Raw genomic sequence first — 14,333 nt, 5'->3', positions numbered from 1 at the left:
TTTCAAAGTCACATCTCAGAATCCAGCAGGCACAGAAGCAAGTGCTCCACATCCTAACAGGAAACTGGAAGCCTCCCCTTTTCATTGAAAAAAGCTCCCATGTATAGCCTGTAGAGCCATGAGGTAATGACCCTTAAACTTGTAGTCCAAAATTGAACATTCTCCACCCCACACCTTAGTTCAGTGCAATTTGGGTGGGAAGTTACACATTTTGGAAATGAAGTAATTATTTCCGTTACACATCTCTAAAGGGTCATGTCCAAGATGTCACCCTGGGTTGAGACCATGTGGGTTTAATGCACTAGAAAATTTCACATTTAGAGGCCAGTGTTAAAAATTGGGATAAGCAGATGTACAGAAGAACTGTGTGTTCTCAAAACTAGTCCCCCTCATGAAGGTTTGCACAAGATCACAAACGTCACCATCCAGTTTAACAGAACAGGCAACCTCTGACTAGGAGGCACACAGTGATGTTATTGACAAGGAAGGAATACATTAGTAGCAGTTATGTTGGGAGAGCTTGCATAGCATCTGTCCAGAAAGTTGTTGGTTCTAGGCAATACTTAAAGTTCTCATTAGACAGGGGTAGAACTGCAAGTCAGATTAAGATCAAGGTGCATCTAGCAAGAGTTAGTTCATTTTCATGAGCACAAAATACTCAAATTCAAAATTGTAAAGCACTAATGAAGGAGCTAGCCACAAAAGTTGTCAACTAGACTCCACAAAAACTATAAATGAATGTTATGAACAGTAGTAAAAATATTAAATAGGTTCATTAAAAGTTATTCTATGTGCAAAAACAGCAGGAAGGTGCACAGAAAACGACAGAGAGAAAAAAGGAATCTTTTTATAAAGGTCAGGCAATGACAAAAATATCCCTTTAATTGAAAAAAGGAAGCCACTATACAGGTGTTCATTTTTTCTAGCTAACCCAATACAAAGTAAGGTCTTATCAGTTCTATGCATATTAGCCTGATAAATACTGTACATTATTTTTCCCAGTTACACAAAAGAGCTATCAGCAGTAACTATTTAAAAAATTGTATTCCCTAACACATGTAACTGCTCTTGCACTAAATATTAACATGTGTATACTTCAATATAAGTTTATTCTAATACCATGAGGGTATCCCTGTCTAAATAGAAAAGGCTCAGAAAAGCTCTACAGTACAGTATTTTCATTTGTTTTTCATCTTACCTGGTTCTTTAGAGCTCTTTACTGCAACTGAATCTACCTCTACTGATTTTGGTCTAAGCGGTAAATGTTCAGAATCTAACTTTGGTTTTATTAGTGGCTCAATTTCAGATTTCGGTCGAAGGGAAACCACTTCCCCATTAGATCTGTAAAGAAATAAACAGGCAGTCTGAATTTGAAACCTGTCATCATTCAAAAACATATTAAGAGTTAAAATCAGAGAGGAAAATGTCAGTGTTTCCCGTTCTTTAAGAATTTAGATTTAAAAATGATTTCACAGACTGGCTCTCACACCAAGACAGACAAATAAAATCAATGTTGTGCTAGTCAAACATATTTACTTCTGTTAGGACTCTTCTGGCCAAAAATCTGCCCTCCAGATATGTGCAGGGCTTTCAGTGGGAGTTCCACATGCATACTTCAAGACATCATTTGGTAATATTTTATCATCGTTTAGGTACACTGTATGAACAAATCTAACCCTTTGCACAAAAAATGCTATAGTACAATGCAACAAAACAAAAGACAAGAACGCTGAACACCATCTTCAACAATATCTCCCCTTCAGAAACATTCAGAGGTGAGGTATGAAGGGTCCCATTACCCTCATTTTTTTTTTCCTTTAAAAACATTCTTAATGGACTAGAATGGGTGGTTACATTTTGTTAAATATCCTTATTCTAACCTTGGATAGTCTCTCTACACCTTTTATTACTGTTCTGACAGTGAAAGACTCCTAGATTTTCCTGCATCCTAGAACCAAAAGTAAACAGATGAGCCATTCCTTTGCAGCTCTTCCAACTGCATCTTGCAGCTAAAGGTAAAAGTTCCTTTCTTAGGAAGCTGTGTGAATTGAACAGTTTGACAGGTTAAATGTAGGTTACTAGTTCCCTTTCCTGTAAAATGTGTCTCTATACTCATTTCCCCATTTCTCTACATGGGGATTATTATTGCAGCAGGGTTGCCTTCTCTTCTCCCATTCACTCAGGATAGTGTCAAATATTGAGCAGCTGTGGATGTTTTCAGTCATAAGAACGTTAAAATTCTCTGGCCACAATTTATTATTTGTCAATACATATATATCCCCTTTGGAATTCTGACCAATACCAACTGTTACTCAAAAAAATGAAAAACATTTTTGTTTTATACTTTACCTATAAAACAATAAATCTTGAAGTCTGCTGAAATATTAAGTCAATATCTAGCCAAGAATGGGTGGCCCTCTGGAGATTAACAGTATAGAACTGCACTCTTGGATTGCAAATGCATCTGCTGCATGAAAGCCAGAGCGCTCAAAGAAGTAACCATTGGGAACCTAGTATCAGGGGGTAGCAGTGTTAGCCTGTATCCACAAAAACAACAAGGAGTCCGGTGCACCTTAAAGACGAACAGATTTATTTGGGCATAAGCTTTTGTGGGTAAAAAACCCTCTTCTTCAGATGCATCTGCATCATGCAGAAGTGAGGTTTTTTACCCACGAAAGCTTATGCCCAAATAAATCTGTTCGTCTTTAAGGTGCCACCGGACTCCTTGTTGTTTTCATTGGGAACTTCTACATGCAATCTCACAGAATCAAACCTTCAGTGTGAAGTTATGTACAGAGCTGTGGCCTACACGTCTGTTCGTTTCTTCCATTTAGAACCTACAGCACAGAAGGATGGTGAATGGGGATCTACACTGACAATCTACTCAAAGATCCAATTATTAAAACTGGCTAGTACCCTCTCTTCAAGATCTCCATTCTTGAGAGATTAACTGCTACTGTGCGGAGTCAGGTTTGAAGAGAACTAGTTAAACAATGACTGTAGGACTGCTGTCCTGAACTGAGCATCAGTTCCTCTGATGTGCAAAGAAAATTGCAATAGTGCATGAATAACGCACAGTATTGCTAGATACCAAGGAAGAGTGACCTGTCCCAGGCATCTTATGCCTTATCTATATTTACAATGGCATGTTGAGTACAGACACGACACAGCCGCTACATGCCCTAGTGAAAGCAGGTTGAGCTCACGCTTGTCACTGTGCTGCGTAACCACATGCGGCAATGAAATGCTCTGATGGGTGGGGAGGGAGACCAGTGGAAAAGACTCCAGCAGCTCCCCACTGCCACAGGCTTTCACTGCGGCAAGGAAGGCTCTAGTAGGGGAGAAGCAGCGGGAACTGCCAGAGCCGTTTCACACTGTCAGAGACTTTTCGCTGCCTCCCCTGCCAGAACAATTCCCCGTGGCAGGGAAAGGCACTAGCCGTGGAACACTACACTGCTAAAAATAGCAGTGTAGACGTGGGAGGTACTGCTTGGGAGTGCAGACAGCTATGTAGGGTATATACCTTAGGGCACTTTACTTGCCTAAGCTGTGCCTCACTACCTACACTGCTATTTATACCCGTGCTAGTTGGGTGTGCAGTGTCTGTACTCCGCAGGCCAACATAAGTGTAGATGTATCTTCAGGAGAGAAGCAGGAGACAGCCCATCTCCTACAAGACTTAAAGTTGTTAAAAAAAGATCACAAGACTTTTTGGTTTGGTTACAATGGGACAGTGTTTTTTCTCACACTCTCCTTACACTGCAAAAAGAGCTGATTTGTTTTTATTCAAACTGACAAAAAAACTGTCACCTCATCAGGCAGAGACCAGGCATGGAAAAATTTCAGTCTGAAAAAATAAAACTTCAGAAAGTTGTCAGTGACTAAAATCCAGGGGTCAGAATAGAAGCTAAATTAAACTTTAATACTAGTGGTTAGAAATCAGGATTAGAATAGAGGCTGATATGCAACTTCAACAATAGTGGTTGCTGTTACTCTGCTATATGAACTACGAAGGGAAGACAGAGAGAATTTAAATCCACTCAGGCAGTTGAAAAGAACTGAGGAATCTTGGAGTTTCACATCCTTGTATGACCTCACTCACCTGTTCCCAATGGTCACTACTTTTCTACAGGACAATGACTTCAACAGCGAGGGCCTGTGCGCTCCAGGAGTGGGGAGTTATACTGACAATACTTAAGTGAGAAATTTGGTCATTTACACAGTGATGTGCGGCTCTCTCCAATGTGGTAATTCATTTCTTAAGTGTAACGCGCACAGGCTCCTCTACCCAGCATACCACAGAACACCACTAGTGACTCATTTTCTGTGGACATAACTTACACAGAATGCAGCAGCTTTAAAACTTGCACTGCAGTTTACTGATTCAGAGGGCCACACAGAACGCAGGTCATGGTGCAAGGTTCCCTCTTATCTGATTCAAGTAAAATGTCACTTGACAATTAGAAAATTAACAAAAGGTAAAGCTGATCACCACCCAGAGAATTTCTGAAGCACTGATAAGTATAGAGCACTGTGTATCCTTATGACATTTTCACTTTCAGATTAAAGTTTAACAGTTTAGCAATGAAGCACAAGCAAGCGTAAACCAACGAAATTAAATAAAATTAAATAAAAATATACTCACTTGGACACAGGCGATGGTAAGACTGGTTTATCTGGTCGTTTTGGATGCAGAAGCCCAGCTTTAAATACATTAGTATTCTTGTTTGGAGGAACAGGCTTTTTGGGTGGTACTTGGGGAGCTACTGGCTTAGAAGGCTTCTGATCCAGAGCTGCCTTTTCATCTTACAAAATAAGGCACAAAAACTTTTTTTAGATACATTAGAGTAATTTATCTAAGACACTTTGGCATTTCATCCTAATGGCTGCTATCAGACATGATTTCCCTGAAGATTTGATGCCGCATCACTTTGAGACATGCACATTTCCACTTTTTACTTTTATCTAGACATAAAAACTATACACCTGGACACAATAAATATGGTTAGCATAAACACTTAATGCAACTTCTTCAGTGATATTCCTGGTAATAGGTCAGCGATTCATTAGTGCACTGCAGACAACAGCTTAGTCAGTCACACATACACAAGAATTCCTGCTGTATGTCTAATGCCTTCCCCTTACATCAGTTCATTACATCTACTACTAAAGATATAGATGTTTATCACTGTTTCTTTTACACATGCATCACAGAGCAGGAGTGATCTCTGGATGATGACTTCCTTGTGCATTTAGATTCAAATTCTGTTGGTTAAGGACCTTGTCTTCCTACATACACACTGGTGATACTAACTGAATATCAAACAAATGTATGAAAGTTAAACAGGACAACTAAACTTCCATTGTTTCATCGCCATATGCTCAGATTTTGTCAATTAATGAGGGAAAACACACATTGTAAAACTTAGTACTTTGTGGAGTACTTATATTTTCAAACCACTGTACAAGCATTAAACAATAATCCTCAACATTCCTGTGACATTAGGTAAGCATTATTCCCTCTCTGTAGATGGCAAAAGAGGCAGAGATACAGGGTGTTGACACACGGCGATTGGAAGTATAACTGCAGCTCGTGCAGAGATACTCGAGCTAGTTTTAACCTCGCTAGCTCGGGTACCAGTGGCAGTGAAGCCACGGCATTGCAGGCTTCAGCACGGGATTGCAAGCCAAGTAATTACCCAGGGTTCTAGACAGCTTGTACAGCATACACTGAAGCCTGTGCTGCTGCAGCTTCACTGCTATCAGTACCTGAGCAAGCTAGACTAAAGTTAGCTCAGGTATGTCTACAGGAGCTGTATTCAAACCCCATGAATGCAGTTTAGACACACCTTAAGTCACTTGTTGAAACCTATACACAGGATTAAAGTTAGGAGTTCTCGATTCCTTGCACAAGGCTGAATCAAAGGGGCTTGGTAGAGCAGAGGAATGTCTCTTGCTTTATATGCAAGTGGTCAGAAATTCAAACCCTATATAATGTATCTGAGGGAATAGGCTCCAGTGGTTAAGGTGCTAGCCTAAGATTTGGGAGCCTCAGGTTCAATTCCCTGCTGTGCCACAGACTCCGTGTGACCTTTGGCAAGTCACTTACCTTCTCTGTGCCTCAGTTCCCCAGCTGTAAAATGGGGATAGTAGCACTTAGTAACAGTAGTACCTCAACAGGGATGTGTGAGGATAAACATATAGAAGATTGTGAAGTGTTTAGGTGAGATACCACCTATGACAGAATCTACTATAAATACTGCCTTATTGCAATATCTGAAGGCCTGAGATAGTAGAATTCAAAGATATGAAGCATACCAGTAAATCAGTGAAAAGGCTCAGTGTATTGGAATCATATCTCCAGCAGCGCTTTTTTGGTACTGAGTTGGAGTAACTGATATAATGGGACAATACACAATTTTGCCACGTGGTGCTGCTAAATTATAAATACACAATTATGAGATTTAGTGTTGTGTAAAAAGTCTTGTTAATTAATTTGGTTTTTTTCTGGTCTATGTATACTGGCTGGCTGAACAATTTTAAACTTTAGAAATTACAAATATATGTGATATGAGTGAAGAAAGGCAGCACAAGTTCTACAATGCTGTGTTCAACCAATACCAGTCACCAAACTGGATCAATAATTTTATATTTAAAAAAGAAAATTGATAAAAAATAAATATGAATTAGAGTCAACTATTCTGACATTTTTGTTTTTATTATGTGATATTCCTCAATGTTTAGAATGCTATCATCTGAACTTTTTTCCACAAAACAAAACCTAAATATGAAGGCTGTCACAAACCAAGAAAAAAAAATTCATTACTAAATACTTTGTTTACCACAGATCATCACACCATAGGGATCAGTCTCTTTTGCTATACAAAGCTATAGCACTCTGTACTCTAACAACTATTCTGGAGTTAATAAAACAATGAAAAAAGATACTAAAAGTTGGCTAAAAGTTAATGCTACATAATGGAAAGGAAAATACCATACTGATAACTTTTTGCTCTTACTAAATGTAACCAACGTCATTAAACGTCCTTTCAATAGTCGTATAAAAATACTGCTTATATAAAAGAGCAGCTAACCAATTCTTGTCCAATTAAGGACAGTCTTGGGCTATAACAGCCTAATTAGTCTCTCATAATAAGGTTTATAATTTCATATTAATATTAGCTAATATTTTTAACAGGACTAATTCCACCACAATTTAATATTTTATTAAAAGGATTAGCAGTATTTGTACATGTTTTCAGGAGAGGTAGAAAATGTAAATATAAATGGAAGTTTATTTAAAGCAAAACACTACTACTATTTATTTTAACAGATTTTAAGGCTAGAAGGGACCATTATGATAATCTAGTCTGAACTCCAGCATAACACAGGCCTTAGAATTTCACCCATTTTAGAAAGTTCTATAGAAAGGCACAGCTCTGCACTTCACTTTCCATTTTTAAAAATGCAGAATTTCCCAGAATTTGATGTTCTATATAATTTGCTTCTTGGCCTATTATTCTGCAGCTAGTAGCTTGTTTAATTTAATAGTGTTAATAACAGTATTAACTTAAACAGAATCAAAACAAAGTATTCGTTTTTTTAGGTTTATTTTAGCTGCCAAATGGACACCAAATTCAGCCCTGGTGTCAATCTATTGACTTCAGTTAGTTGGAAAAGGAAGAATGTGGTCCAATGAAGAAAAAAAGTATTTGTTCTCTAATCATATTCAGACGTAAGATGGCTCACTAAACACTCATGCATATGGATTACTCCAAAGAATATATGTAGTTTACATAGCAGGTTATTCAAAATTTGAGCAGAAAGGCTAAAACTCAAATGGAGCTGGCTTACTCTTAATCGTGCATTTGAAAATGCTGTCTTGAACACATTCTATGGCCAAGGTTCATCGGCTGCATTACAAAGTATGGCCAAACTGTTATAACAATAGCATTTTTTCTTTCAAGTCCTATGAAGCGGATAAACTTTGAGAAAGAAACGGCAATTTGTCAGAAGTTTTATCTTTATCCTAGTAAAAGCAAATACTGTATGGACCTTTAGTTCCTTGTTCAATTTTTCCAAATACAAAGAGGAGAATTTTAGAAACATTACATTTGGTTCAGACCATTAAAAACAATTTTTTTATTTAAGAGATAGTTCTTTTGAGGCTTTCAAGTCGTGAAATGTAGTGTGAGTAAATTAGCAAACTTCTCTACAATTAGTGAAAACGGAAACACTGAAAGATAAAATCTGCACGAAGACTGAATGGTTTAGGTGTTTACAGGATAGGAGATTTTCACTTCTAAAAGTCTAGAATCACAATATCTCCCTACAAATTAATAACATTAGTACAATGTTGTAGATACACTTTTGGCGTTTTTTCCAAACAAAACTTTCAATTGAAGCCATTCACATGTTTGGTGAAACATTCTCTATAAGAGCAGTAACTGATATTTCCAAAATATTTATTTTAATAAATATCCATTGTTATCCAGAATTACATCACCACATTTATTACAAAACTGCATTTAAGCAAATTATTAAAACTGCAAGTAGGTCATTATAAACTGTCATACTAACTGCAATTTCAAGACTAAGAAAATGACTCCGCAAAAGCAATTAAGTGTTATCATAATGTACAATATGTAGATTTAAATGCAGACACACACTAATCTAAAATCCTTAACATACTTGCATAGTTTTAGAAACAATTATGATAACTTTTCCCATACAGGTATTTTATTTACTTAAAACAAAATAACTAAATATTGTTTAGTTCTTTTACATGATCTCAGTTTAATTTCAAGGTGAAGAAAATTGGTCTCACCTTTTTCTTCAGGTCTAGAAGAAAGAAACTTCTTCTCTCCTATTGGAAGTTCAGGCTTAGGAGCTGAATATAAAAACAAAACCGGACACATTTCTCAAGCAACTATAATTATCCTAGTCATTCACTAAAAATATAACCTATGATTATTTGTATTTATACTGTTCCTTCTAGCCAAGGATCATAATATAGTGTATAACCATTCATTTAAACTCAAAGATGTGAGGAAGTATTAAAATATTTCTAAACTAAGATTCAGAACTAGGTTCTGTCAGATGTGTCAAACAAAATACATAGCAGAATACATAGTGTCACTGGCATGAATTTGGGGTTGCTGTACTGCTCAGAAATGCAAAGCTACTTTTGAGTTTGGAAAGTCATCTTAAATTCTTGCCATATCACATCACCGTGAATGTAGAGCATAACATACGTCTTTACACAGGTACACTAAAATTAGAAAATCTTGCCTTCACGACTGAATAAAATGACTTGTTTCTAAACTCTCATTGCATTTATGAAGCTTCTAGAGCAGTGACTTTTGTTCCTTTTAATGCTCAAAGATTGTCAGTACATTTATCAGCATGCAACTTTTACATACCTGGACTTTTAACAGGAGGTGGTGGCTTCTTTGGCTTCTGCAAAGAGGATAAAGAATCAATATATTTTATAGAAAAAGACTGGCATCTGCTTATCAGCTTACAGGCAAACTCATAGCACTTTTCATCAGTAGACCTCAAAGTACTTTACAAAGAAGTTCAGTACCATTCCCATGTTACAAATGGGGAAACTGAGGCACAGAGCAATGAAGTGCCTTATCGTAGGTCACCCAGCAGGTCTCCTGAGTCCCATTCCATTGCTCAAGAAATTACAGAAAATCCTTCTTGGACAGACAGCCAAAAATTAAAACAAATGAAATTATGCATTTTATAGTGCCAAAGCAATTTACTTACTCATTTTAACAACTATAACTGTAGGGCAATACTAATAAACCTACATTGTACCAACCAATATTAAAAGAATCAGACGAAAACTGGCCAAAGATTTAGTTTTTACAATAAATATGTTTTAAAAAAAATAAGATCAAAGAAATATTTCAATTGTTTCTTGAGTTCCAATAAAAGGGTTTTTTTAGGTGGGGGAAGCTAATAAATATTCCCTGGAGTGTTTGCACCCTAAACATCGCAGCCTGGGAATTCAAAAAACTAAACCTAAAATGACACATCTGCTTATGCACCAGCAGAGAGAAAGGTACAAATTAAATCAAGCAGATTAAATACAGAGAAAGAATGTTTTAAAAGTTTCCTGTTTAAATATACTGCAGTATCACAATATCACAGCTGAAGATTCTTGTTTTTAAAATAAGTGATTTTTAACCTGGATATTTCCCATCAAATTTGAGACTATGAAATACTCAAGTCTTAGGTTTGTTTACGTTCTAGTACGCCTTTAAAATATAATGTTGTCCCTTTTGGACCTGAGCAACTAGTCAAAATTTGGGGCGCTGTGGATGTTCCAGTTGGGAGTAGAAATCGGTGATAAACAAATCTGCAACAAAGAAATACCTGTTTACAAAGACCTGCTTCTCCAAAGGCAGGAGGAACCAAGAACAAAAGTAACAGTTTCAGTTTCTTAGCTTACAGCACCAAGCCTCTTTAGACAACAGACCTCAAAGTTGTCTCTAACTTTTCCCATGGCCACACTGGTCTCAGAGGCTACTGATTGGCTAGCTTGCTTTTTGTCTCTGCTTCTCTGTTCTGCTTCTTCCCTCTCTATTCTCTTCTGCCCCTGCCTGCTCACACACTACTCAGCAAAAGCCCTCTGCCCACAGCCTGGTCATTACTACAGAGTTAAATGGACGTAAGTATCTACACTACAATGTTGCTCCCACCAATGTAAGTTGCACACTAAACTGATCTAATAACTCCACCTCTGCAAGAGGCATAGTGCTTAGGTCGATGTAATTAGGTCGACACAGTGTCCGTATAGACACCATGTTGACTGCTCCGGCTGTTGGCCCCGGGGCTCCGCCTATAGACAGATTTCCCTCCACTTTGTATGAGGATTTTCCCTGGATTTTAATTGTGAGAGTGTGTTGTTAAAATATTATAAAAGCTTTTAGGAAAGTCCTAGAGTGAAACCTTGTATGCCAAGTAAAACTTCTGAGTATGGCAACTTCCATATGCACACAACACAGTATACTTCGATAAATATAAATATTTCAGTTTTCCACATTTATATCAATATTTTAAAAATATAATCTTAAATATTAACAGTAGTTTCGCTGCAATGAGTCAATATTGAAAGTTGCTTACGTTAAAGATTTTGTGCAACAGTGAAGACTTACAATATTTATACCACTTGCAAAGTGGAGAGCCTATTAGAAAAGCAGGAGGATAGATTTGATTCCATGCATTTTAGTGTTCATCAGATAGTAGCACTGAAACTGCCTGACCAACAACAGATTCATCATCCAAGCAATGAAATGTAGCAAAAGGACAGAGTTATTGTTAAATTTAGCAATGAGGATAATGTTATTAGAAATGCTATTTTAAAATGCTGCTAACCACAACCACCAAGGTGTAGTCATTCCCTGTTTTTTTTGGTTTTGACGACAATTTTTGTTTGCCTTTTCTCTAGAAACATGAGTGGTGACTTTCTGGGATAATGCACAGTCCTATGAATTAACAAAGCCAACTTCCTTAATATTTTTTGAAATCACTATAAGACGTAATATTTTCCTGGCTATATTGATGTAAAGAAACTCCTCACTTAAAAGTCATCCTGGTTAACGTTGTTACAATGTTGATCAATTAGAGAACATGCTCGTGGCTAAAACCCACTTCATCAGATGCATGGAGTGAAAAAAACAGTAAGCAGAATATATATTACAGCACATGAAAAGATGAGAGTTGCCTTACCAAGTAGGGAGTCAGTGCTAACGAGCCAATTCAATTAAGGAGGAAGTGGCCTATTCTCAACAGTTGACAAGAACGGTGAGTGTATCAGCAGAGGGAAAATTACTTTTTGTAGGATGGGTCATTTGCCAATATAGCTAATGTCGCTCACAGAGATGGTTAAACTACACTGGGATAAGCTGCTCCTCCATTAGGGGGCTCTGCCAGGTTATCTGTTATTGGCAATGCCTTTGTAGTGCACAATAGCCTTAAATGCTATGCTACTGATAGATTTGTTATCTCTTAGGGTATACAGCAGAAGAAAGATGTAATATAATCACCTTTTACAGCAACAGAAAGCAAACTTCCAATTGGGATTTTTGAAGTCAATGATCTGTGTATATTTGCACAAGTCTAATTTATGCTCAGAGATGTATAATGTGCATATGCAAATCTTATCTTTACACTCACATAACCATGGTTAATGTACAAACACATGCACCTAACTTAGAAAAGCTAGTGCTTCATTTATTATGTAACTGTCTAGGCCTTAAACCATAACTACACAAACACCTAGCTAAGCCTGACAACTTTAAAATAGTTAAATGGGTTGGGGGAAATTAATTATAAACAGAACAGTGATAGAGGCAAGAAAAGATGAAATTTCATCTTGAAACATTTTGAAACAAATTGAAATGAAGTATTTCATTTAGATATTCTCATTTATTTTTGACTTTCCCATTTTGACTTGCGTTTCAAAATTATCTAAAAAAAAAAAATGTTTCAATTACCTTCAATAAGGTAGTTTCGAACTTTAAAAATTTGGAATTTCCAATTCTCAATTTTTTTGTCCTAATTCAGGACAAATTTCAAAATGTCAGAATTTCCCACAGGACAAAAATTCCATTTTTTAACCAATTCTATTTTTTTAAATACACAAAATTCAGTTTCTGCTTTGACAGTACTAACAAATTGAAAATGAATCAAAAACTACAAAATTCCCAGCTCAGTCGGTCAAAAAAAGCTGTCCCACTTGCTGGAGATTGGAAACAAACCTGATTGCTCATTCAAAACTAGCTGCTGAAGGTGGGGCTGACATCACAAGACACATATGCTATTTCTAAATGATAGTAAGAAGACAAAATACCTTCTTGTTAAACCAGAAGGATATGATAACTACTTGTCTAAGGCACAAAGATGTATTTTGACATTGAGTAACTCCAGGTTTATACACTTATACGAAATGCACTCGCATAACCTAAATCTTTGTCACCAGTGCTGGGATAACCAGGTCTGGGAACTCCTCACAACAATTAAGTATGCTGTAAAGTAGTGGTGCATGGTCTAACGCAGAATGCTATGTCCATATGAAATTTGTACAGTGAGAGATGAAATACAGCATATGAATAAGCGTTTTTTCCCCCCTTCCTAAAAGACCCTAGTCACAAAGGTTAAAAATATACACCATGAATTTGAAAGAGGCAAGTTAGGTTGAAGTATTTCACTGAGATCCAGAACTGTACAAGTCTGTGCACTTTCCAATGAAGCTTTACAAAAATACTGACCTCCTCCCGTAAAGAAACTTTTAATTGAAGATACGGTAAAAAAAATTGGCATCATAATATTAACATTGTTAAGTGGTATAATACACTAAGTATTTTTTTTTAATATATCTGCATTTCTGACAAAGAATCTGTGGCTTTTCTTTTGATTGTAAGAAAAGAAAAAACACTAAAAACTTACTGGAAAGTCCTTATCAGACTCTTGTATTTGAAGAGCAAAGTTGTCTGGGAAGATTCCTTCTTTACCGTTAAGCTCTCCTTTCCACCATCCTTGTACTCCAGTATCCTAAAACAAATAATGGTACTTTTTATTTGAACATCATCACTTAATCTTTACTCATTTTATGGAGCAAGTAGAGCTCCAGAAAAAAAGCATGCACAAGTTCATTATATAGTACAAAACCCATCTCTTTTTACCAATGTTGTAAAATATCTCCTCAACTAAAAAAATGCAGTGTTTTTCAAGAGGAAGCCTTATTAAACAGTTCAATTATATTTGGGAATCAGCTGCAAGTAGCTCAGGGTTCGACAGAATCAGGAAAAAAAATTCTAAGATGTCCTGACTATCCAACGTGGTTTTTTATTATTTGTTTTAAAACAAGGATTAAAACTATTATGAAATATCTATTTGAAAGGCATCTGTGAATGGAAGTAGAATAAAGAAATGTGGATATAAAAGAAACCTCCTAATGCATCGCATAACTGTAGTCACTGCCTTGGAAGACAAATTATTTCTCGGACATTCACAGATCTCTTCCAAATATATACTTTTTTTTTTGTATATCTCTTGTTTGAATGATTTAATTTTATGAGAACTACTGGACTGAGAAAGGCAAGGGAGAAAAGTAATACGATCTGTATGGGAGGGGACAAGTTAAGAATACAGTATAAAGAGCCAGAGAAAGATATTTTTGTTTCACAGAGTTCAGTGTGACAGCACATATTTTTGCAGGATCGAGCACTTAATATGTTCAACCCTTTTTACAGGGTATTACAACACCTTAATGCACAGAATCAAGTTGCCTAACATTATTTTAGTGATTCAATTTAAGG

General features: G+C 36.6%; 1 protein-coding gene across 3 annotated transcripts in view; it reads right to left on the bottom strand.

Moving 5' to 3' along the window:
• The window catches only part of CD2AP (CD2 associated protein), a 135,012-nt gene that overhangs the window by 21,739 nt on the left and 98,940 nt on the right, over window positions 1-14,333 (bottom strand). For all 3 annotated transcript variants that reach the window (XR_010599371.1, XM_008163082.4, XM_024101047.3), the window contains 5 exons: window positions 13,462-13,566; window positions 9,423-9,459; window positions 8,828-8,890; window positions 4,646-4,805; window positions 1,199-1,341 (listed from right to left, as the gene is read on the bottom strand). Coding sequence is in view for 2 of the 3 variants with exons in the window: in XM_008163082.4 (XP_008161304.2) it covers window positions 1,199-1,341; window positions 4,646-4,805; window positions 8,828-8,890; window positions 9,423-9,459; window positions 13,462-13,566 (508 nt within the window). In the remaining variant the exon portion in view is untranslated. The remainder of the gene's footprint in view (window positions 1-1,198; window positions 1,342-4,645; window positions 4,806-8,827; window positions 8,891-9,422; window positions 9,460-13,461; window positions 13,567-14,333) is intronic.

The sequence above is a fragment of the Chrysemys picta genome, chromosome 3 (assembly GCF_011386835.1).
Source record: "Chrysemys picta bellii isolate R12L10 chromosome 3, ASM1138683v2, whole genome shotgun sequence".
NCBI classification, from domain to species: Eukaryota; Metazoa; Chordata; order Testudines; family Emydidae; genus Chrysemys; species Chrysemys picta.
The sequence above is the reverse complement of the archived record's forward strand: the minus strand, read 5'-3'. Positions and strand labels throughout refer to the sequence as shown.